Source organism: Gorilla gorilla, chromosome X (genome assembly GCF_029281585.2).
Source record: "Gorilla gorilla gorilla isolate KB3781 chromosome X, NHGRI_mGorGor1-v2.1_pri, whole genome shotgun sequence".
NCBI classification, from domain to species: domain Eukaryota; kingdom Metazoa; phylum Chordata; class Mammalia; order Primates; family Hominidae; genus Gorilla; species Gorilla gorilla.
Genome location: NC_073247.2, coordinates 141,948,342 through 141,971,853, shown reverse-complemented (window position 1 = coordinate 141,971,853; position 23,512 = coordinate 141,948,342). Strand labels below are relative to the sequence as shown.

At 35.6% G+C, this 23,512-nt stretch overlaps 1 protein-coding gene across 1 annotated transcript in view; it reads left to right on the top strand.

Moving 5' to 3' along the window:
- ZNF280C (zinc finger protein 280C) overlaps positions 1-23,512 on the top strand; it is a 65,313-nt gene that overhangs the window by 25,056 nt on the left and 16,745 nt on the right. The window contains exons 6-13 of the mRNA XM_019019857.2: positions 3,380-3,491; positions 6,420-6,590; positions 6,738-6,844; positions 12,316-12,533; positions 13,911-14,068; positions 15,253-15,353; positions 16,130-16,276; positions 22,553-22,684. Of these exons, the coding sequence (XP_018875402.1) occupies positions 3,380-3,491; positions 6,420-6,590; positions 6,738-6,844; positions 12,316-12,533; positions 13,911-14,068; positions 15,253-15,353; positions 16,130-16,276; positions 22,553-22,684 (1,146 nt within the window). The remainder of the gene's footprint in view (positions 1-3,379; positions 3,492-6,419; positions 6,591-6,737; positions 6,845-12,315; positions 12,534-13,910; positions 14,069-15,252; positions 15,354-16,129; positions 16,277-22,552; positions 22,685-23,512) is intronic.

Sequence of the window (23,512 nt, the reverse complement as noted above, 5' to 3'; positions counted from 1 at the left end):
ATAATAACTGCAGGAATTGTCCAGCATATTAATAAATCAGCTAATATGCTTAAATACAGTATTGAAAACTATACTATCTAAATATGAGTGAAAAAGTATGATCAGGTTGGGCATAGTGGCTTACACCTGTAATCCTAGCACTTTGGGAGGCTGAGGGAGGTGGACTGCTTGAGCTCAGTAGTTCGAGACCAGCCTGAGCAACATGGTGAAACCCTGTCTCTATTTAATAAAAAAAATAAAGGCTGAGCACAATGGCTCATGCCTGTAATCCCAGCACTTTGGGAGGCCAAGGTGGGTGGATCACCTGAGGTCAGGAGTTCAAGACCAGTCTGGCAAACGTGGTGAAACCCCGTCTCTACTAAAAATAAAAAAAAAAATTAGCCAGGTGTGTTGGCGCATGCCTGTAGTCCCAGCTGTTTGGGAGTCTGAGGCAGGAGAATTGCTTAAACCTGGGAGGCGGAGGTTGCAGTGAGCCGAGATCGCACAACTGCACTCCAACCCAGGCAGCAGAGTGAGACTCCATCTCAAAAAGACAACAACAAAATAAAAAATTAAAATGTATCGCAACATGAATAATGCATAATGGCAACATTTTTAAGTTAATAAACTGAAACAAGTGTTCTTAAATTGGAAAGAGTGTTCTGAAGTCATTATTGCTTATTCTGAAATCATACTTTCATAGTTTAGCTTTAAAAACTTTTAATAAAAGTAATAGATAATGATAATACTTAACATTTACTGGCCTGTTAATATGTACAAGTCTTTGTGCTAATCTTATTTAATTCTTATGGCATCTTTATGAGGTAGGCACAATTTTTATTTTTTTATTTTATTTTTTTTGAGACAGTGTCTTGCTCTGTCTCCCAGGTGGGAGTGCAGTCACGTGATCTCAGCTCTCTGCAACCTCTGCCTCCCAAGTTCAAGAGATTCTCCTACCTCAGCCTCCCGAGTAGCTGGTATTACAGGCACGCACCACCACACCCAGTTAATTTTTGTATTTTTAGTAGAGACAGGGTTTCACCATGGTGGCCAGGCTAGTCTCGAACTCCTGACCTCAGGTGATCTGCCCCCCAACCCCTTTGGCTTCCCAAAGTGTGGAATTACAGACGTGAGCCACCACGCCCAGCTGAGATGGGCACTATTATTCTCATTTTATAGTTGAGGAAACTCAGGCTCAGAGAGGATAAATGATTCACTCAAGGACACACAGCTGGTAAATGATGGATCTGGTATTTCAATCCAGGTTAACCCAGAATTTTAAACATGTGTATACACACATCCATTTATACATTTAAGCATATACTTTATTTATTTAGAGACAGGGTCTTGCTCTGTCACTCACTCTGGAATGCAGTAGCATGATCATAGCTCACTGCAGCCTCCAACTCCTGGGCTCAAGCGATCCTTCCACTTAGCCTCCTAAGTAGCTGGGACTACAGGCATGCACCACCATGCCCAGCTAATTTGGCTTTTAATTTTTTTTAGAGATGGGGCTCTCACTGTGTTGCCCAGGCTGGTCTTGAACTCCTGGCCTCAAGCTATCCTCCATCTCAGCCTCCCAAAGTGTTGGGATTACAGGCGTGAGCCACTGCACTCAGCCCCATTAAGTATGTACTTTTTAAATGGAAGCATTGCCTTAGAGCAGTGGTGTACCCTCACGGTTCCCTAAGTCTCTTTCAGGGATCTGTGGGATTAAAACTATTGTCGTAGACATTTGTGCTCTTCACTGTGTTGACATTGTAAAACTCTCCAAGTGATTGTAATGTGCAGCCAGAGTTGAGAATGACAGACAGATATTCTCGAATGAATTGAGAATCCTACATAAGGAAATTTTATTTAAAAATTTAAATCTGTTTCATTATCTGTATCTCAGTTCTTTCAGGCAGGGAAGGAGAGTATTATTATTATCTCTTTTAAAGTGAGTATTATTATTATCTCTTTTAAAGATATAGCTTAAGGACACAGGCTTTGTAATCAGGCGGACCTTAGTTCTGATTCCAGCTCCTTCATCTGTAACAGTCTGGGTTGTACTGGGAACCTTAACTACGAGAAATTTTAGTTTACCTATTTATAAAATGTGAGATAATATTAGGTCTTTATTCGTACTGTTATGACAACTATTAATAAAATACATGTACTGTGAAAGAGGCAAGTACATTTTAAATACATAATTATTAGTGGCTCTTATTTCAGTTGGAAAGGTAAATAACTTGAAGCTCAGAAGTGGCTTGCCCAAGGTAACATAGTTAAATAAATGGACAGGTCTTCTGAATCTCAGCCTATTGCCTAGTCTGCCTTACTGTTACATTTGTTATCTTTCTGAAATATTTTATGAGACATAAGAAATTCCCAATTGGAGAATTATTTAACAGGTTGTTTGTCGAATAATGTGTCTGCTTTCTGAAATTGTGGTACTTAATTTATCAGAGATGTCACCTCAGAAAAGGTTGAAAGTGTTACCTTTATTCAGAGGAACTTCTGTTAACTATTTTTGGAAATTGCAAATGGATGTTTTCCACTTTTAAACTTTTAAATAAAAAATATTTAGAGAAAATATTTACTTTGTGGTAAGATTGCACTTGGTTACAATTAAGTCATAGTCTAAAACCTAATCATCTCTCAAAGTGTAAGCACAAAACAAGCAAGCAAAATCTTTATATCCTCATTATAAAAGTATTGTGTAAGGAGGGATAGGTTAGAAAAGAGACAGGGAAGAATATATACTGTATTTTGATTTTCGTTTTCTGTAGATGGTTAGGGTGACATTAGAGTATATCAGTCAGGGGACCATATTAATATATATTTGATATCTATTCCTCATTTTTCACTGAACATTGTACTGGGAACATTGTTCTTTGTCATTGGGTATTTCCCAAAAACATGATGTTATGTGATAGTATCATTTAATTTATTTAGTCATTTCTTTATTGTTATACATACAGGTTTTCAATTTTTGCTATTATAAATCATTCTTCATTAAACATTTTCATTTCTTTAGCATAGATTCTTAGAAATGGAGTAATTGGAATAATTGGACCAAAGAATATGAACTTTTTTTAAAAAGCCCTTGATATAGATACTGCTAAAATTTCCTTGCAGAAAAGTTGTTCCAAAATATAACCTCTACTTTGCCCGTAATATTATTTTTAAATTTTAACATTTTATTTCAAACTAATTTTAGATTTACAGAAAAATTACAAAAATAATGCAGAGTTCCCATATACTCCTCACCCAGTAGATGCTAATTTTGGCAGAGACTAATAATTACCTTTGTGTTTTATACCATATTAGTAATTGAGTTATTAAGATTCTTTATAGTATTGACATACAGCTAAATTTATAAAAGTTTATGAAACAAAATAATTGTAAATTTTTACAGGATTTTACAAAGAATTCACAAGTTGGATCGGATAATTCTTCAATTTTACTGTTTGACTCGACCCAGGAATCACTACCACCATCCCAAGACATACCAGCAATTTTTAGAGAAGGTTTGGTTTAGCACTCTTTCATAAAAATTATAAAAAGAGACTTGTCGAATATACATATGGAATTGAATTTCTGTTTTGAAGCCCATACCTTCATGTTAAGTTTTTCATATATTATAACATGGAATAGAGCTAATCATTCCTGAATGCCTTTCTTGGGTGATATAGAAAATTGTATTTAGTGATAGAATGTTTTATTTATTTCTGTTAAGTTGCTGGCACATATTCTTTGCACTCTTTTTCACTTGGAACCAGCCGTGGACTGAACAATCTTAATATAATTTCTGTGAGTCAAGGAAGCCCCCTGATGCCTTAAATACTCTGCGAAAACAAGTAGTAATTATTTGGAAGACACTTAATATGAGAAAAGGTGCATGGTTATAGTTGATTTCTCAATATGCTAATGTCTTTCTATTCAAATAAATGATGTGGATATGATAGTTAAATATGATTATAGAGTAGTATTGTAAAATGAAAGAACTAAAGAAACAGTGATTTCCACATGGTAAGTACTCAGTAAATATACTTTGAAGTAATAATGGAAATTTTCCAATTGAAGTGTTACAGTTCTTTGATGTCCACCATAAAAAAGTTCTTCATTAACCTAAAATAGTATGCCAATAAAGGAATTTTGTCTCATTGAAAAATTCCCTATAATCAAAGCAATTACTGTTCTCTATATTACCTAGTGTGATATGTTTCACTAAATGGAAGGAGGAACACAATTTTTTTGCATATGTAATTATTTACTCATAAATTAGTATATAACCTTTACCAAACCAAAACAAAAAAATTATAGTCATGTGAATGCCAAAAATATTTTCCCATTTTGATATTACTTGGTTTGATATTCACCTATCTAGATAGTAAAATAGCCAAGAACCGAAACAAACAGGGAGATAAAACAGTTGTTTTAACTCGGGTTTTGCAAAGCACATGATCTTTATTCATGGAAAAAGTCTGAATTCTTGAAGCTTCCAAAGGGTAAAGACAGTGACTCCTACTCTCTCTCTAGGATTAATACAGCAGAGAGTGGAACTTTGTCCTGAATAGTAAATAGGATTATAGTTGATTGGGAAGGTACAGGTTTAAGCCTTTATTCTAAAGATTTTTGTGGCTTTTATCAAGTCATCTAACCTCTTTATACCTCAGTTTTCTCACATTATTAAAATACTTTCATTTTTCTCACATAAAGCATTTATTCTCCAGACCTGAAATGAGCCAGCCATTTGGATATTAAATTTTAATTCTTGCTCTGTTTATCTCAGGGCTTCTTTGAGGCCCAAATGAAATAAGTGGAAAGTGAAAAATGCATTATCAGTTTTAAAGGATTTGACAATAAACAGTTGTTAGAATGATAATCATGCATGATAATATGGGCTATATGTTCAGAAGCATGATTAATGGACTCCTGTCTAACATGATCATGGAGAGTTCTTAGAGAAAGTTGGATTTGAACTTGATTTTGAAGAATGAGGATAGGATTTTTATTAGCACAGATAAGAAGAGTTGAGGTAGGGAACACCGCAAGCCAAACACAACACAAATAAGTAAGCTAAAGGGTCAGAATTTAAAACTATTGAGCTCAGGTTGATTTTATTTAACTTAGATTCATCATGCTTAAAATAAGCATATATTAAAACAGTCTGTTATCCAGCTGGTTATATAATCAGTTGCCTAGTCCAAAGTACTAGCACTCATTGGTGGTTAAAGTAACCTAAGCATCTCAGAAAAAATGTTAGTGATTACACAAAAATTAGTCTTAGGTGCCTTCAATATAGCTGGCAGTAATTATGTGCTTTGAGGATGGAAAAAATCATTTCTGTTTAAGGAAGAAATCATTTTTATCTCAAAGAATGAAACACAGATTTAACAGAGGAACCCATTAATGTAATACTTATTTTCCTGGCATATATCTACTCTACTGCTTCTCCTATTAATGTATAGTTGTGAGCTTTTAAAACACCACATGCAGTTTTAGAACCCTTATCACAAAGTACAATCGTATATTATTTTCAAAAATCACTTTTGCTGGGTCTGGTTATAGCCTAAATAGCCCCACATGTCTTGGGAATGCCCTGAATTATATAATCCTTTGGTCTTTAAGGTGGTGGCTCTCAAACTCAGAACTATCTTTAGCAATGAAATTCTTACTCAGATAAAATTTATGAAGAAATTAATAAAACGTAAAAGCAGAGTTTCTTTATCTGACATACCCATTACATTTTCTAAGATAGACCCATTGGATTAAGGGGAACATACTTTGAAAGTCATTATACTAACTCTAAACCTTTTCATATGAACGAGTGAGGTATTATCATTCAAGATTAGTTGTTTCTACTTTGTATATAGGGAGTAAACAAGATAATTTAAACCACCTGTTAGGTTGTTCAGTGGAAAAAGAACCAACTTGAATTTTCCATTACACATCTTAAGTTTTTTTAAAAAACATTTAAAAATGTTTCTCTAGACGTTTGGAATAAATTTTTTAAATATTTTACAAACTCAAATGCATTTAAGCATCTAAATATAAGTTGATGTGTAGAAACTTAGAGTATTCCCTGTGCTATAACTTTTATTTATTTTATTTAACTTGGAATTTTTTGGTCTAACTTTTTTCATGATAACTGTTTGTTTTCTTTATTTGAAAGCATTTTTAGAATTTGGGTATATAAAGTTTATTTTGTGAAGTAAAGATATGTAGTTCATAGTAGTAGCTGTTTGTGCAATTTCTGGTTGCTCATATAAATTTTAATCATTCTTTATTGTCATTTGTATGATATGCTTATTAAATTATATTACCTTTAACTTAGTTCCAAACTGTTTTTGCTCAGTTTTAAATGTAAAGCCATTTTGGTAGCAGTTTTACATAAGCAATATTCCATACTGAAATATTTACAAATATCTTTCTCACTATTTAAATCTTTGTAGGTATGAAAAATACTTCATATGTGTTAAAACATCCTTCTACTTCTAAAGTAAACAGTGTTATTCCAAAAAAACCAAAGACCAGTGAAGATGTTCCTCAGCTAAATCCCTCCACTTCATTGCCTTTAATTGGCTCTCCTCCAGTGACATCCTCCCAAGTTATGCTGTCAAAAGGTAAACATGAAATCTGACATGTAAAAAAAATAGTATTATTTATATATACATTTTAGAAATTGTGATGAATTTTAAAACCATTATTAGTGGTCATTTAAGGTTTTAAAAAGATGGATTTGAGTCTTAAAAGTTCTTAATTTATTGTAGGTACCAATACCTCATCTCCATATGATGATGGAGCAGATTACCTAAGAGCTTGTCCAAAGTGCAATGTTCAGTTCAATCTTTTGGATCCTTTGAAATACCACATGAAGGTAAAACTTTTTTCAAAGTTCAATTGTTAAAAATGTTTTATAGATCCTTGAAAATATTAAAAATTGATATACAGTAAATGCTGGTTTATCCAGATATTTAGATAAGAAACCTCATATTGGCATTTCCATGTAAGTTAAGTTAAAATTGATATTCACAATGATTATATAAGATTTTAAAATCCTTTCCAATGATGAAATTTTTAAAATAAAGTTATGGATAGAACTGGAGGCCATTATGTTAAGTGAAATAAGCCAAGCATAGAAAGACAAATGGACGTTGTCACTCATATGTGAGAGCTAAAAAAGTTGATCTCATAGAGGTAGAGAGTAGAACAATAGTTGCCAGAGGCTGGGAAGGGTATGTGTGGAGGGGTAGGAGAAGAGGAAGAGAGGTTGGTTATTATGCACAAATATACAGTTAGATAGAAGGAATAAGTTGTAATGTTTGGTGCAAAGTAGAGTGAAAAATAGCTAGGAGAGAGCACTTAGAATATTGCCAACGCAGAGACATGGTAAATACTCGAGGTAATGGATACCTCAGACATCCTGATTTGATCATTACATATTCTGTGCACTTAAAATATCACATGTACCCCATAATAATTTATAAACATTATGTATCAATTTAAATTTTTTAATTAAGTTCATATGCAGTACAGTGTATGCATATTGTATTTTATTTTTATTTATTTATTTGAGACAGAGTCTTGCTCTGTCACCCAGGCTGGAGTGCAGTGGCACAATCTTGGCTCCCTGCAACCTTTGCCTCTCCAGTTCAGGCGATTCTCCTGCCTCAGCCTCCCAAGTAGCTGGGATTACACATAGCACCACCATGCCTGGCTAATTTTTGTATTTTTAGTAGAGACGGGGTTTTGCCATGTTGGCCAGACTGGTCTCGAACTCCTGGCATCAAGTGGATCCACTGGCCTCAGCCTCACAAAGTGCCGGGATTACAGGTGTGAGCCACTGCGCCTGGCCTGCATTTTAATTTTAAATGAAAATAATGTACAAATTGGAATATTTTATTGACTAAATTATGACATTCTTCAAACTTCCTGTAAAGCAGGTGTTTTATTAGGTGCTTAATCTTTTGTGTAAAGTGAAAGCTCCTTTTGTTTACCTTATTTTTTGCCCATGGTGACATATCCATGTCGCATTACCCTGTGAAAACCTTATTTTTGCCCATGGTGACTTATGCATGTCACATTACCCTATGAAAACCTTAGTCTTACATTTTAATTTTCAACACTCAGAAATAAACTTCTAATGATGGAGCATTTCATATGAAATGATAGTTATAACTCAATCCATAATATAGTTTATATAGTTATAAATGAATTCTAGCTTTCTATTAATATAGGAAGCTCTTGAAATTAGGTTTTAGGTAATTTTCACAGTACTAATGGAGTATGGGATTAAGGTAACACACCACTTAAAATATTTTAGTAGATATTACAGTATTCTGTTATGTGTGTATAAAGATAGTCTGTATTCTCTTTGCATGCCCAGTGTAAATGACAGGAAGGGGCAAAGGAGGCAAGAAAAAAGTCAGTGTTGATTATATGTGGGAAAGAAGTGATGAGAAGAGTGCAAAGCAAAGAAGCAACTTAGAAAAAGGAATTGTTCACTATTTCAAAGATTGGCAAATTTTTATTAAAATTCGGCATTTTACAAAAAAGGAATTCTAAAATTGCAAATACAAACGTCTTTACTCTGACGCAAAACTGTATTAGAGTCTTTCGCTGTTTTCACCTCCCTGAGTGTGTTTGGGAAAGGGGAATCCAAGTCTCACATTACCACTGTTTCCCTTGATATCTTCCAATTCTGTTTCATGGTGTTGCTCTTTAGGACATAGATGTATCCATCTCTTATGATTCATTGTGGATGCACCCTTTAGCATTTTTATAGTGTCCTTTTTGTCTGTTTAGTGCTTTTTGTTTGATATCAGGCTCACAACCCTTGCTTTCTTATTGTTTCCACCTGCCTGTTATATTCTTTGCTTATCCTTTTACTTTCAACCCTCCCAAATCACTTTGTTTTTGTTCTTTCTTGCTTTCACCAGTTTTTTCTTCTGTGATCCTATATGAAAACTTCTTTTCTTTTAGAAGTTGAGTTAAACCCATGTATATTCATTGGTAGGAGAAATTTAACTGGTCTGATAGGTTTAATTGGTCTTAGTTTTGTCACAATGCTTTGTTATGCTTTCTTTGTCCCTTTTTTTTTTAAAGTCTTTCACTTTGTGATTTTAGGAAAGTTTTTCTTTTGTTTTCCACCCTTGTTTTAGTGTGTAGTCTTGTCTTTATTTAACACTTTATTTAGTATATATTTAGTATGTAGTCTTGTCTTTATTTAACACTTTATTGAGGTATGATTGACCTATAAAAATCTGTATTTAATGTATACAGCTCGATGAGTTTGGAGCTAAGTATACATCCATGAAAACATTACAATTTGTGTCATAAACATAACCATCACCTTCAAAAGTTTCCTCCTACCCTCTTTATTATTGTTACCTTTTTGTGATATGAACACAATAGAAAATCTATGCTTTTAGCAAATCTTTTTTTTTTTTTTTTTGAGACAGAGTTTCACTCTTGTCACCCAGGCTAGAGTGCAATGGTGTAATCTCGGCTGACCACAACCGCAACCTCCATCTCCTGGGTTCAAGCAATTCTCCTGCCTCAGCTTTCTGAGTAACCGGGATTACAGGCATGCACCACCACACCCAGCTAATTTCGTATTTTTAGTAGAGATGGGGTTTCTCCATGTTGGTCAGGCTGGTCTCGAACTCCCAACCTCAGGTGATCCGCCCACCTTGGCCTCCCAAAGTGCTGGGATTACAGGCGTGAGCCACTGCACCTGGCCAGATTTTTTAAGTATGTAATACAGTATTGTTAACTATATGCACTATTCTATATAGTAGATCTCTAGGACTTATTCATCTTGAATAACTGAACCTACGTACCTTTTGACTAATACCTTCCCATTTTCCCCTCCCTCTAGCCCCTGGCAATCACAATTCTACTCTCTGCATCTATGAGTTTGACTATTTTAGATTCCTCATATAACAGAAATCATGTAATATTTGTCTGTCTGTGACTGTCTTATTTTCTTTAGCATGTTTTCCAAATCCATACATGTTGGTGCAAATAAGATTTCTTTCTGTTTTTATGGCTGAATAATATTTCATTTGTGTGTGTGTGTGCGTATATATATATATATACCACATCCTCCTCATCCATTTGTATATTAATAGACATTTAGATTGCTTTCATGTCTTGGCTATTATGAATAACCCTGCAATGAAGTCTACCTACATGGGAGTACAGATGTCTCATTGGGATTCCGATTTCAATTCCTTTGGGCATATATACAGAAGTAGGATTACTGGATCATATGGCAGTTCTATTTTTAACTTTTTGAGAAACCTCCCATGTCTTCCATAGCGACTGCACCAATAACATTCCCATCAGCAGTGTAAAATGGTTCCCGTTTTTCCACATTCTTATCAACACTTATCTTTTGTCTTTTTGATATAGCTGTTCTAATAGGTGTAAGGTGATAGCTCATTGTAGTTTTGGTTTGCATTTTCCTAATGATTAGCAATGTTGAGCACCTTTGCACATACGTGTTGGCTACTCATAAGTCGTCTTTTGTCTATTCAATTCCTGTGCCCATTTTTAAATTAGTGTATTTGGTTTTTTGCTATTGAGTTGTAGGAATTTCTCATATATTTTGGATTTTAACCCTTTCTCAGATAGTTTCTCCTATTTTTTTCTCCAGTTATTCTTAGAGAATTCTTCTAGAGAAATTCTACAACTGTAAAATATATACAATAAATAAATTAGTTTCATCTCATTGGATAAAAAAGGCTTATGTATGAAAGTATTCCACATTAGGATCAGTTTATATGATGTCTTGATTTTATTCATGAGGTAGATTTCCCTTTCAGATATTTAGGCATTCTAGATAGAATATGTTGAGATATTCAAAATGTAACGGATGCTTTTTTGTGTCCCACACATTTTCTAGCATGGTAAGTCTGGAGAATGGCAGGTTAGCTGTGCTCAAAGTCTAGTTCCAACCAGGCTTCACTTAAATATTACTGTGTTATTTGATAATCAAGCTTACACATAATGGCATGTAAAACTACCTTTTCAGCTTTTTTTTTTTTTTTGAGACGGAGTCTTGCTCTGTCACCCAGGCTGGAGTGCAGTGGCGCGACCTCCGCTCACTTCAACCTCCGCCTTACGGGTTCAAGCAATTCTTCTGCCTCAGCCTCCTGAGTAGCTGGGACTACAGACACGTGCCACCACGCCCGGCTAATTTTTTTGTATTTTTAATACAGACGGGGTTTCACCATATTGGCCAGGCTGGTCTCAAACTCCTGACCTCGTGATCCGCCTCCTCAGCCTCCCAAAGTGCTGGGATTATAGGCATGAGCCACCACACCCAGCCTAAGCTATTTTTTTTTTTAATTATTGTAGATTCAGGGATACATGTGCAAGTTTGTTAACAAGGGTATATTGCATGATGCTGAGGTTTGGACTTCTACTGATCCTGTCACCCAAATAGTGAACATAGTACCCAATAGGAAGTTTTTCAGCCCCTGCCTTCCTCCCTCCCTCCCAACTTTTGGAGACCTCAGTGTAGTTTCCATCTTTATGTCTGTGTGTACCCAATGTTTAGCTTCCACTTACAAGCTTCCACTTATAAGTGAGAACATAAGATATTTAGTTGTTTCTGTGTTAATTCATTTAGGATAATCGCCTCCAGCTGCATCCATGTTGCTGCAAAGGACGTTATTTCATTCTTTTTTATGGCTGTGTAGTATTCCATAGTGTATGTGTACCACATTTTCTTTATCCAGTCCACTGTTGATGGGCACCTAGGTTGATTCCATGTCTTCGCTATTGTGAATAGTGCTGCAATGAACATACAAGTGTAGGTGTCTTTTTGGTAGAACGATTAATTTTCCAGTGAGTATATACCCAGTGATGAGATTGCTGGGTCAAATGGTAGTTCCATTTTTAGTTCTTTGAGAATCTCCAAACCGTTTCTACAGTGGCTCAACTAATTTACATTCCTGCCAGTGGTGTATAAGCATGTAAGCTGTATCTTGACACAGATATGAAATGGGTGATTTTGGGCCAAGAAAAAAATTATTATTAAATATTTACATCTAAAAAGAAAAATTGCAAGGAAAAAATATTAGATATATAAACATCCCCTGATCTTAAGGTTTTCAATTTGTTTTTGAAGTTATTCCTTTATTAAGATAGTAGGTGTTTATTGTTTGAATTTTTTTAGAATATGTAAAAATGGAAGCCACAATTTTGGTGAGTATCTTTCTAGATACATTGCCAAGCGTAGTTTTATATCATCTGACCTTAGATGTAAACACAATCATTTTTTGGTATCTAATCTTTAAAAGAGCTATAGACAAGGCTCATATTTTTTTCCTCTTTCAGCATTGTTGTCCAGACATGATAACTAAATTTTTGGGAGTAATTGTTAAATCAGAACGTCCATGTGGTGAAGACAAGACTGATTCAGAGATGGGAAAGTTGATCATGTTAGTCAATGAGTTTTATTATGGAAGGCATGAAGGAGTCACTGAGAAAGAGCCAAAGACTTACACAACCTTTAAATGCTTCAGTTGCTCGAAAGTTCTTAAAAATAATATTAGGTATGTAAATATTTATTTTTATTTCTGTTTGAAAGTTGGGATATGACAGATAAGAATATAGTATCTTTACTTTGCTCTGCCATCCTCGGTAATTAATTCTAATACTTTCTACTAAGAACAGTGGCAGATTATCATGTTGAAAAGCTTTTGTTCCTTCTTGTATTTTAAGAGTTTGACTCCAGGATCCACCTAGTTGTTTTCTTTTCAGATAGCTTAAGAAAAGACAAAATGTATTTTAATTTAGGGGAAAACTACTTCTTTTCCCTACGTTTATTACTGAACTAGGCGGTTTCATGAGAAACTTACATTTTCTAGCTGACTTTGAATCTTACTTTTCTTCATGTCACAAGAAGAACCCTATGCAGCATGACCTCCTCCATACTAACCTTATAATTAAAGCTCAAATTTTTCCATTTTAAAATAAATTGCAGGCATTTACCAAAACCAAAGAGAAGTGTTTTGGAGGTGTGAAAAAAGATAAAAACCCAAACCTTCACAATGATTGCTATGTAGGTTGATGACATTATCACTTTGTTTCAAGATTATTTTCTTTAGTGATTCATAATAATTGTAAGTAGTTGACCCAGTTGTAAAACTGTTGTTTACATTGAATAACTTTACTTTGAAATTCAGCAAAAAGTTTTAGTAAGCCCTTTGAAAATGGTATGTCCATTTATATTGTACTCTCTGCCATTGAACATCATAGTTCCTTCTCTTCAGAAGCCTTTTAGAGAAGCTAAAATAGCAGAAGGTAAAACTGAAAAATAGACAGTGCTACAAAGGGCACAGCCTGCTAAGAAAAATGAATAGTTTGTGCTAACAGTAAGCCAGTATAATTAGATAAAACAAAAGGTTCTTGTAATTATAGTCATTAAAATTGCTATTGCATGCATTTAGAAACCAAGACACAAATAAAAATATACCAGCAGTTTGTCTTTTGAGCAGCTGAAACCTTCAAAGCTTTCAAAGATTTGTCCCTTCACTGTAGCTGCTTTTGGTGGTAGGGTTTCCGTCCTTTCAGTATTTTATTTTAAAATGTAAATAGTATTTCATGTATGGAAAAGAAGCCTGCTATTTCTCTTTGCTGAAAAAAATTTTAAATCTAAAATAATGATATAGTGTTACAGCAAATTAGTGATGCTCCATACTACTACATTAATGGATTATTTTAGAAACAAAGATAAAAAAACCTTACTGAGCCACTTAATGAAAGTAAAGTATTTAAAGTACACACTTTCTAGAGGGCTTTCAGGCCTTGGAGATGTTATTTTGAGTCACAGAATTAAATTTTAAAAATTTAGGTTCAGAGACTTATTTGTGAGGTTTTTCTTTGGTTATAAGTCTGAATTTTTGCTCTTACTGGCAAATTGTTTGTAGGTTTATGAATCACATGAAACATCACTTGGAACTTGAGAAGCAGAACAATGAAAGCTGGGAAAACCACACCACCTGCCAGCACTGTTACCGGCAATATCCCACACCCTTCCAACTGCAGTGCCACATTGAGAGTACACACACTCCCCATGAGTTTTCTAGTAAGTGAAAGTTTCTTTGGAATCCTGAATATTGTTGACTTTGATCATCCGAACTGTGAGGAAACCTTAAAAATTCTGACAGAAAAAAATAAGAAGTAGACTTTGTAATATGAGGGCAAAATTGAAAAAAAAAATCATAACTTTTATAAACCTAGATGAAATGTGTTCTAAAGCCAGGTGTGATGGTGCATGCCTATACGCCCAGCTACTGAGGAGGCTGAGGCAGGAGGATCACTTGAGCCCATGAGTTCAGTACTATAGAATGCTATGATCAATTGCACCTGTGAATAGCCACTGCACTCCAGCCTGGGCAACATAGTAAGACCCTGCCTCTACAAAAAAAAAACAAAAAAAAAGGAGAAGAAAAAAAATTGTTAAAATTGAAGTCCCTTGGTCGGGTGCAGTGGCTCATTCCTGTAATCCCAGCACTCTGGGAAGCCGAGGTGGGTTGATCACCTGAGGTCGGGAGTTAGAGACCAGCCTGACTAACATGGAGAAACCCCATCTGTACTAAAAATACAAAATTAGCCAGGCAAGATGGCGCACGCCTGTAATCCCAGCTACTTGGGAGACTGAGGCAGGAGAATCACTTGAACCCAGGAGGCAGAGGTTGCGGTGAGCCGAGATGGCACCATTGCACTCCAGCCTGGGCAACAAGAGCGAGACTCCATCTCAAAAAAATAAAATAAAATAATTGAAATCTTTCTTATAAACAATTCATTAGTGGAAACTTCCTTGGCACATGCATTGGTGTAGCGGACTAAATTAGAACACCCAGATTCCATGGTTTTCAAATGTGAAGTTAATTGTCTTGATTTACACTTTAGACAAAAGTTAACTACAGTGTTAAGATCTAGAGTCTGAGACGCGGACAAATTTGGTTCAGATTCCAACTTTGCCTCTTACTACAGCTGTGAGATCTCAAGCAAGTTACTTAATTTTTCTGTGCTTCTGGTTCCTCATCTGAAAAATAGGAATAAAAATAACAGTACCTTCCTCAGTGATGTTACGAGAATTAAATAAGCTAGTATATCCTTGGAACAGCATTACAGAGTCAACAGCTATAGAATTGTTAGAACCACATCACTATTACTTCTATTATTATTACTTGTTGTGGATGTACACAATGAATCTTTTTTTATATACATCCTTAAATGGTATAATGTGTTTTTTTCCACTTTCAGCTATTTGCAAAATCTGTGAATTATCATTTGAAACAGAGCGTATTCTTTTACAACATATGAAGGACACCCATAAACCTGGTGAAATGCCATATGTTTGCCAGGTACACACACATTTTATTGTGTAGTTAAGTGTTTGTTTAATTTTCATGTACCATGAAATAGTATTGTTCTTTTGATTTTTTAAAGCCATTTAAATAAAATTAGTTACTATGCTAAAATTGAAGACCCTCTTCATTAGTGGAAACCCCCTTGGGTTTAACTCATGCATTTTAAGTAAAGGGGTGGAGTAGATTTTGCCCGTGGGTTGTAGTTTGCTGACCTCTGTGCTAGATGAGGAAATGCCCTACTAGAGAAAGACAAATATGTGGGTTATCATATAGGGAAAATTATAGATATGCTAGAGAAATAGGAAAATCTCTTAGTTATGAAAAACCAAATTAAATGCTTTGGGATCAGTGTTCCAGAATTTGAAGTGGCTTCCAGTAACGAGGAAGTGAGATGAAGATAAATTGACAGTGGCATAGCATGGATGCTATTTAAAATCTAAAGAAGAGAATACTCTGTTTTATATAGCAGGAAAAACTTTTTAGAACAAGATTTGGCAGAGGTTGAAAATTCACATCAAGATAGGGGGTGGTAGATTTGAAAAGAAGAAGAGAGTCTTACTGTGTTTTGGAATATATGCCTAAACTTTGAAAGATATCTTTCAAAGGTTATCTTTATTACTTGCAGTAATATGATTCTTGGTTGTATAGGCAGCAGAGCTGGACTAGTAGTACATGTTCTTCCAAACAGATGACCCGTTATTGCTACTTTGATTGTAATTGCAAGAAGTTATAAAATATCAAGTTAAACTAAGCCTTCTTTATATTTCTAGGTTTGCCAGTTTAGATCATCAACATTTTCTGATGTAGAAGCTCATTTTAGAGCAGCCCATGAAAACACTAAGAACTTGCTATGTCCATTTTGCCTCAAAGTTAGTAAAATGGCAACCCCCTACATGAATCATTACATGAAGCATCAGGTGAGATTAAGCAGTTCTTATTTGTTCATGTTGTCTTAGTGAAAAGATATAGATCTATATGTGTAGATCTATAGCTACATCTATATCTATCTATAACTTAGAACATTGGTTAGATTTGTTCTGGACAGAAAGCAAAGTTGTTCTGAATGACACAATTAATTTATAATTTATGCTGAATAACTTGTGAAACTTTCACTTATTTTCCTTGCTTGCTTTCTGGTGACACTGAGAATCATAAATAGTCAAAGTTCTGAAAGATAGCTAGAAATAGGAGCCCCAAAGTGGAGGAAAAAACAGAAGATTCATGAAATATTTAGGTTAGATATTTCAGGACCTAAGGGTGGTGGGACTGGGAATGACTTTGAAGGTGCTTATCTATCAAGAGCAGGAAAAAGAATAAGTTTGAATGGAGGAACATAAGATTAAGGACTCATAACCTTGTATTTTCCTCTTTCTCTTGAAATCTTATTTCTACTTTCTAGCCCACTTTTTATTATGAGACATGTGGTTGTCATCAGTAACCCAGAATTGACTTTTGTAGCAGCCAGTAACAAAGGAAACAGCAAGAACACTTATGACCAGATATGTGAACTATACTAGAGAACTATATTTAGGTTATAACTTACTTACTTTGTGACTTTTGCCAGTTCTGCTATATAATTTCTGGGATACCAGTATTGATGCTTGCATCTTTCCCTTGAATTCTGATTTTATGCTTACTGATTCTTTTCCTCAATTAGAGCATCCTGTGGGCTGAAAACTTTGATGAAACAGTGGGCCTATTCTTGAGTGTTTGAAACAGCAATAGTGCCTTTGCCAAAATCAGAAGTCAACGGATTTACTAAGTCTGGTCATGTAATCAAGTTTTGCCTCCTCACTGATCAGCTCATTACATTTTTGTAGTAGTGATTGCATTGTCTCGGCAAGTTCATTCAGTACTGGCACTAACGTCGCCCTTGATTGTAGTCATTGGATGATCATGAAATCAACTTATAGTTGTTAATTGGAAAAAAAGTCATAAAAATAGAATTTCCAAACACATTCAGATAACCTGTGATATGACTCGGATGGTATCAGTGTCTTTTTTTTTTTCTTTTTTTATCCTGGTAGGCCATCTCACCCTTAAAAACCTTTGGCAAAATCTTTCTAGGGTTTCCACCAACAGTGTTCACTCAGATGTTAATAAGTGTTCCCCTCTTAACTTGTTCCTGGTAAAAGAAATTTAGTGAATGGCTGGATTTACAAAATTCATAGAGGTGTTTTTTGTTTATTTTTAACAACAAGACTTTTCAGAGCTTTTAATATGCTAATACTGTAAATCTCTAAGCAAGGGACATAATGTGTAATAGTCCTCAAACATTTTTAACCTTTGAGCCCTTTATTTGCACAATACCTATTAACATTTCTTGAGGTATAGAGTTTGGGAAACACTATTCTTGGTGGTCTGTATTTCATTTTTTGGTCTTCAATTTTGAAAAGAAGAATGGAACATAAAGCAGTATCTCTGACTGTCTAATTATGGGTTTTTTAACATAATTCTTTCCCCTGTGCTTTACTAAGCTCCAGAGTGATATAGATGTAGATTTGAAGGGAGTGATAACATGCTTAGAAAGGTAAGAAAGACATAATGAACCCACTTTGTGAGCTGTGTCTTATAAGTGGTTTATCTGATCTGTAGTCATTCTTCATATCCTAAGTTGTATGCCTTAACTTGCTGTATGTATTGGAAAGAGTTACCCAACAGGTCTGAGTTGCTCAAATATTGCACAATTTCAGAAGTGCCTGCTTGTATAACTGGCCCTTGGCTAAATCTTGGAAATTGAGCTTCTAAAATGTTCTCTATGTATTAACTGATAAGAGTGTTTTACATGCCTGGAACCTTGAGCCATGTTGTACCAGTTAGTCAAGAAAATTCGCACAAAAAAAATACAGTTATGGTGACCACCTGCTTTTCTTGCAGTGGGAGGAGTCGTCTGAAAATTTGGTGGCTTACCTCCATAAAAAACCTAAGCTCTTAGACTCAAGAGAGCTTTCCCATCAAGCAACACTTTATACGTGTTGCTGTAGTTCATTGCTGAGGGATTTCATACATGTTGCTGCAGTTCATTGCTGAGGGATTAAGTGTGTCCTATGTGACTCCATTGGAATAGAGCTCTTAGAAGTTGGCGCCTGGTAATCCTCTAGAAGCTATCCAGTACACTATTTTCCTTTATTAATCCTGCTCTGTACCCTTACACTGTAATAAAACATAGCTGTGAGTATAACACTAAGTCCTATCGATCCTTCTGCTGAATCATCACATCTGGGAGTAGTCTGAGGGACCACCGAGGTGCCACAGGTGCTGTCTTAAGTCTGTTTGAGCTACTATAACATGCTATTATACCATTGACTGGGAAGCTTAAACAACAAGCACTTATTTCTCTCTGTTATAGAGGCTGTAAAGTCCAAGATCAGGGCACCAGTGGTTCAGTGTCTGGTGAGGACCAGCTTCCTTGTTCATAGATGGCCATATTCTCACTGTGTCTTCACATGGGGGCAGGGGTGGAGAGGGCTCTCTAGGGTCCCTTTTATAAGGACACTAATCCCATTTATGACAGCTCCACCATCATAATCTAATTAGTTTCCGAAGGCTCCACCTCCCAATACTATTACATTGAAAATTAGGATTTCGCCATGTGAATTGGGGGGCGGAGGGGACACAGGCATTCAGTCCATTTCAGGTGCTGAATTTTTTTGTTAAGTTTGGAGTACCTGAAGAGTAAACAGTCAGCAGTGAAGAGGTAAGATTCTATTGATAAGAAGGATCATCAGACTTCTCTGAAGGTATTTGCAGTTTGCATAATTATTCACAAAAGACTCAAAAACCTGAGCTGACCAATATTATAAGCTTATAATTTAGTAATTTAGATGGCATTAGTGCAATTTTATGTAATAATTATTGACTCTATGGTTTATTCTTTTTGAAAACTTTGATTGCAACTTTTTCCTAAAAATAATATATTATTATGTCTTGAGTGATTTTGGAGTTAGCAATGCAGTTTATACATTTTTTAACAAAGGATGAAAGACTCCACATGTGTTAAATATCCTCATTAGCTCTTTAATAACAACAATAAGCAGTTAACATATAATAATCACTTGCCATTTGACAGCCACTGGTGCTTTTACATGGATTATCTTGTTTAATCTTCACAGCCACCCTATGAGGCAGGTATATGATTGTTTTCATTTTATAGATGAGGAAACAAAGCTTTATAGAAAGTAATTTGCCCAGTGTCACATTCCCTAATAAATGGTGGAGCCCAAAATTGATTTATAGCCCAAGCTTCCACCGCAGACTCATATTCCACATTGACATTAGGTCTAAAGGCAGAAATTTCAGATAGTTACCCTTGAAAATCCCTCAAATTGGCCAGGTGCAGTGGCTAATGCCTGTAATCCCAGCACTTTGGGAGGCCAAGGCAGGCGGATCACCTGAGGCCAGGAGTTTGAGACTAGCCTGGCCAACATGGTGAAACCCTGTCTCTACTAAAAATAAAAAAAAATTAGCTGGGTGTGGTGGTGCATGCCTGTAATCCCAGCTACTCGTAGGCTGAGAGGGGAGAATCACATGAACCCGGGAGGCAGAGGTTGCAGTGAGCCAAGATCATGCCACTCCAGCCTGGGAGACAGAGCAAGACTCCGTCTCAAAAGAAAAAAAAATTCCTCATATCACCCAAAAACCATATAGTATGCATGTCAAGAGGTTCAACACTTAACTTTTTCTCTACCCTTGGAACAAGTTACTGTTTCTTTGGTTAAACATTATTTTAAAAATGTATTAGTTGGGCACAGTGGCTCACGCCTGTAATCCCAGCTCTTTGGGAGGCCGAGGAGGGTGGATCACTTGAGGTCAGGAGTTCCAGACCAGCCCGGCCCCATCTCTAAAAATACAAAATTAGCCAGGTGTGGTGGCAAGTGCCTGTAATCCCAGCTAGTTGGGAGGCTGAGGCAGAACTGCTTGAACCCAGGAGACGGAGGTTGCAGTAAGCCGAGGTCGGGCCATTGCACTCCAGCCTGGGCAACAAAAGCAAAACTGTATCTCAAAAAACAAAAAAAAAGTATCATCCGTGATCATTAGCACAATGCAAGCATACATACATAAGAGGGATATCCAGGACTTGAGTCCAACTAAGGGAATAGTAGATTAATGTCTCACATCTTGGGCCTCTGGACAAATAAATACTCATTGAATGAAATGGCAGACACTTTGAACTAGTTAAATTGTGCCTGCTGCTCATTTGTACTCTGTCAGTCTCTTGCCTCATTTTATTTCTTTATTTAAGAAATATTTGAGTGCCTAATATATGCCAAGGACTGTTTTAGGTACTGGGGATAGAGAAGTAAGCAAAGCAAGGTTTGTACTCACTGAAATAATGCTTCATGGTAGAGAAGGGTGTGTGTGTGTGTGTGTGTGTGTGTGTGTGTGTGTGCGCGTGTGTGTTGTCTGAATGTATATGTATGCCAGCTGATGGTAAGTACCATGGGAAGAAAATATAGGTAGGTAGAGAGTGCCAGGGCTCAGGTGAAGGAGTGGTTTCTGTTTTTTAAATGGTGTGGTCAAAGAGGGCTTCTCCAAAGGGAATAAGAGAGTAAGTCATGTGGCTTACTCATCTGGGAGAGAATGTTCCAGGTAGAGGGAACAATAGGTAGGCAGTGAGGTGAACATATACCTAGGATATTCAAGGAAGAGCAAGGAGACCAGTGTGGCTGGAGCACAGTAAACAAGTGAGAGGAAAAGTAGTAGGAGATGAAATTGTAGCAATAGAATGTAAGCCAGATCATTTGAGGACTTGTAAGCCAGAGTCAGAATTCTGGAGTGTTATGGAAAGCCATTTGGAGGGTTTAACCATGTGAAAGATCTGTAACATTTTAAGATCACTCTGACAGCTATGGGAAGAACAGACTAGGAGAAAGGATGGAAATAGGGAGAAGATAGGAGGCTCTTGCAAGAGTCCTCGTAAGTGGCTCAGACAAGTATAGTAGCAGTGATTGGAGGTGATGAGAAATTGAAAGATTATAAATGTTTTTTTTTAAGGTATCACTGACAGGTTTTATTAATTTGTTGAATGTGGGATGTAAGGGAAAGAGAAGAGTTAAGAGTGAACAAGTGTTTTTTGTCCTGAGCAGCTGCAAGAATTTAGATCCCATATACTGAGATATTGGGAAGAGTAGGGAAGGAACAGATTTTGTGCCCTTCCCCACTCAGGATGAATGAGAGGGAATCTAGAGTTCAACTTTTTGTCCATGTTGATTTGAAATACCTATTACACATCAAGAGATGTCAAGTAGGTGGTGGGTGGATGCTATTTAAAGCCATGAAACTGAGCTATAGGTATAGGTAGAGAAAAAAATTGTGGGAACTGTACTCTGCGGGAACATTCTATCCATCATCTTAATTTGCTGTCTATTACTTAGCTGAGATTTTCTTCTTTCCCCTTCTCTCTTGAGCACCTACAGGTAAATCTGTTTGTGTTTACTGTACCTATGGTATGATCCAGTACACCACACTTCTAAAATAGTCTGAAGATCAAACTAAAATAGTAATGCAAACACCTTATCTTTATATATTGCTTTGAACTTTGTAAAGAGCTTTTATTTAGCAAATGCTTTTTATGCACCAATAACTACTGGATACTTTAATACATGTTACCTCGTTTGGTTTTCCTAAAAGATTGTTTGTGTTTTATATGCAAATGATGAGCTGGTGGAGATACATCTTTAAAGAAAGCTTTCTTTTGTATTTGTAGGTTGTTCTAAATTTATAATAAATATAAAATATATTTTAATTAATGAGAACATATGCATAAAGATGGCAATTGTATAGTAGAAAGAACACTAACCAGCTATGGGCAAGTGCAAATTTCCCTTGGGTCCCATTTCCCATTGGCAAAATAATAATGGGACTAGGTTTGAGGAGGGATTTAGTCAAAGGTTTCTCAAACAATAGATTGGGATCCATTCGTATTTATGCCTCTACAATCAGTATAGAACTTTTCCAATTAAAATCTAATTATATACTTTTTATGTTTGATCCTTATATGGTAACTAATGCTTTTGAAACTCAAATACTAACACAAGGAGTACTTTTAAATAATAGATCACTTTGAATTGTCTGTGGTGGGAGATGGTAAAATTCTGGTTGTAAGTTTATTTAGATTTTAGAATTAAGAGCAATTTCAGCTCCTAGGATTTGTGGTAGTGGAAGTTATTATATCTAATATTTTCTGTAAACAGAAAAAAGGAGTTCATCGTTGCCCAAAATGCAGACTACAATTTTTGACCAGCAAGGAGAAAGCTGAACATAAGGCACAGCATCGTACATTTATAAAGCCTAAAGAACTAGAAGGATTGCCTCCTGGAACAAAAGTGAGTTTGTGAGGGAGTTTTTGGTGGTTTTTTGCACATTCTATTAATTTTTTTATGTTTTTTTTAAATTATGGATAGAAGGAATAAGATCTAGTGTTAGAAAGCTCACTAGGGCAACTATATTAACAATAATTTATTGTGTATTTCAAAATAACTGAAAGAGTGGAATTGGAATGTCCCTAACACAAATAAATGATAAATACTTGAGGTGATGGATACCCGTTACCCTGATTTGATCATTATGTATTGTATGCTTATATCAAAATATCCCATGCACCCCAAAAGTGAGTTTTAAATATGCTGTATTTTTAACATTTTGTATGATAATAGAAACAAACTACTGCCTGGTTTTATCTATTGAATATAATATTAAAATTGACCTCTGATTGTTATTAAGACTTTAATTTTAGGTTTTATCATTCTTATGCTTGTAAAGAAAAACTTCTAACCATTGTTTTTTTTAGTTGATTGACGTGGTTTGTTGGAGGGATATTTCTAGTGCAACTAGATTGTAGACTAAGTTGGCAGGTCGTTTCAATGTTCTGTAGGCTGTTTTTGAGCTATTCCAGTTGTCAGTGTGTATGTCTTTTTCAGTTGCTAGACTATAAGATATTTAAGATCAGGAATTATATTTAATTTATCTTTGTGTCCCCAGCATCTGTCACAGTGCCTTGAATGCCATAGGTTTGTTGAAATTAGTATTACTAATCTACTCTCAGAGAAGCAAGTTTTGCTCCTGGATAGCATAGCATTGCTGTTTTTCATGAGCAAGCACACATCAGACTACAAATTTCTTTCTCCTTGTTTGCCTTATATACATATGTTTTC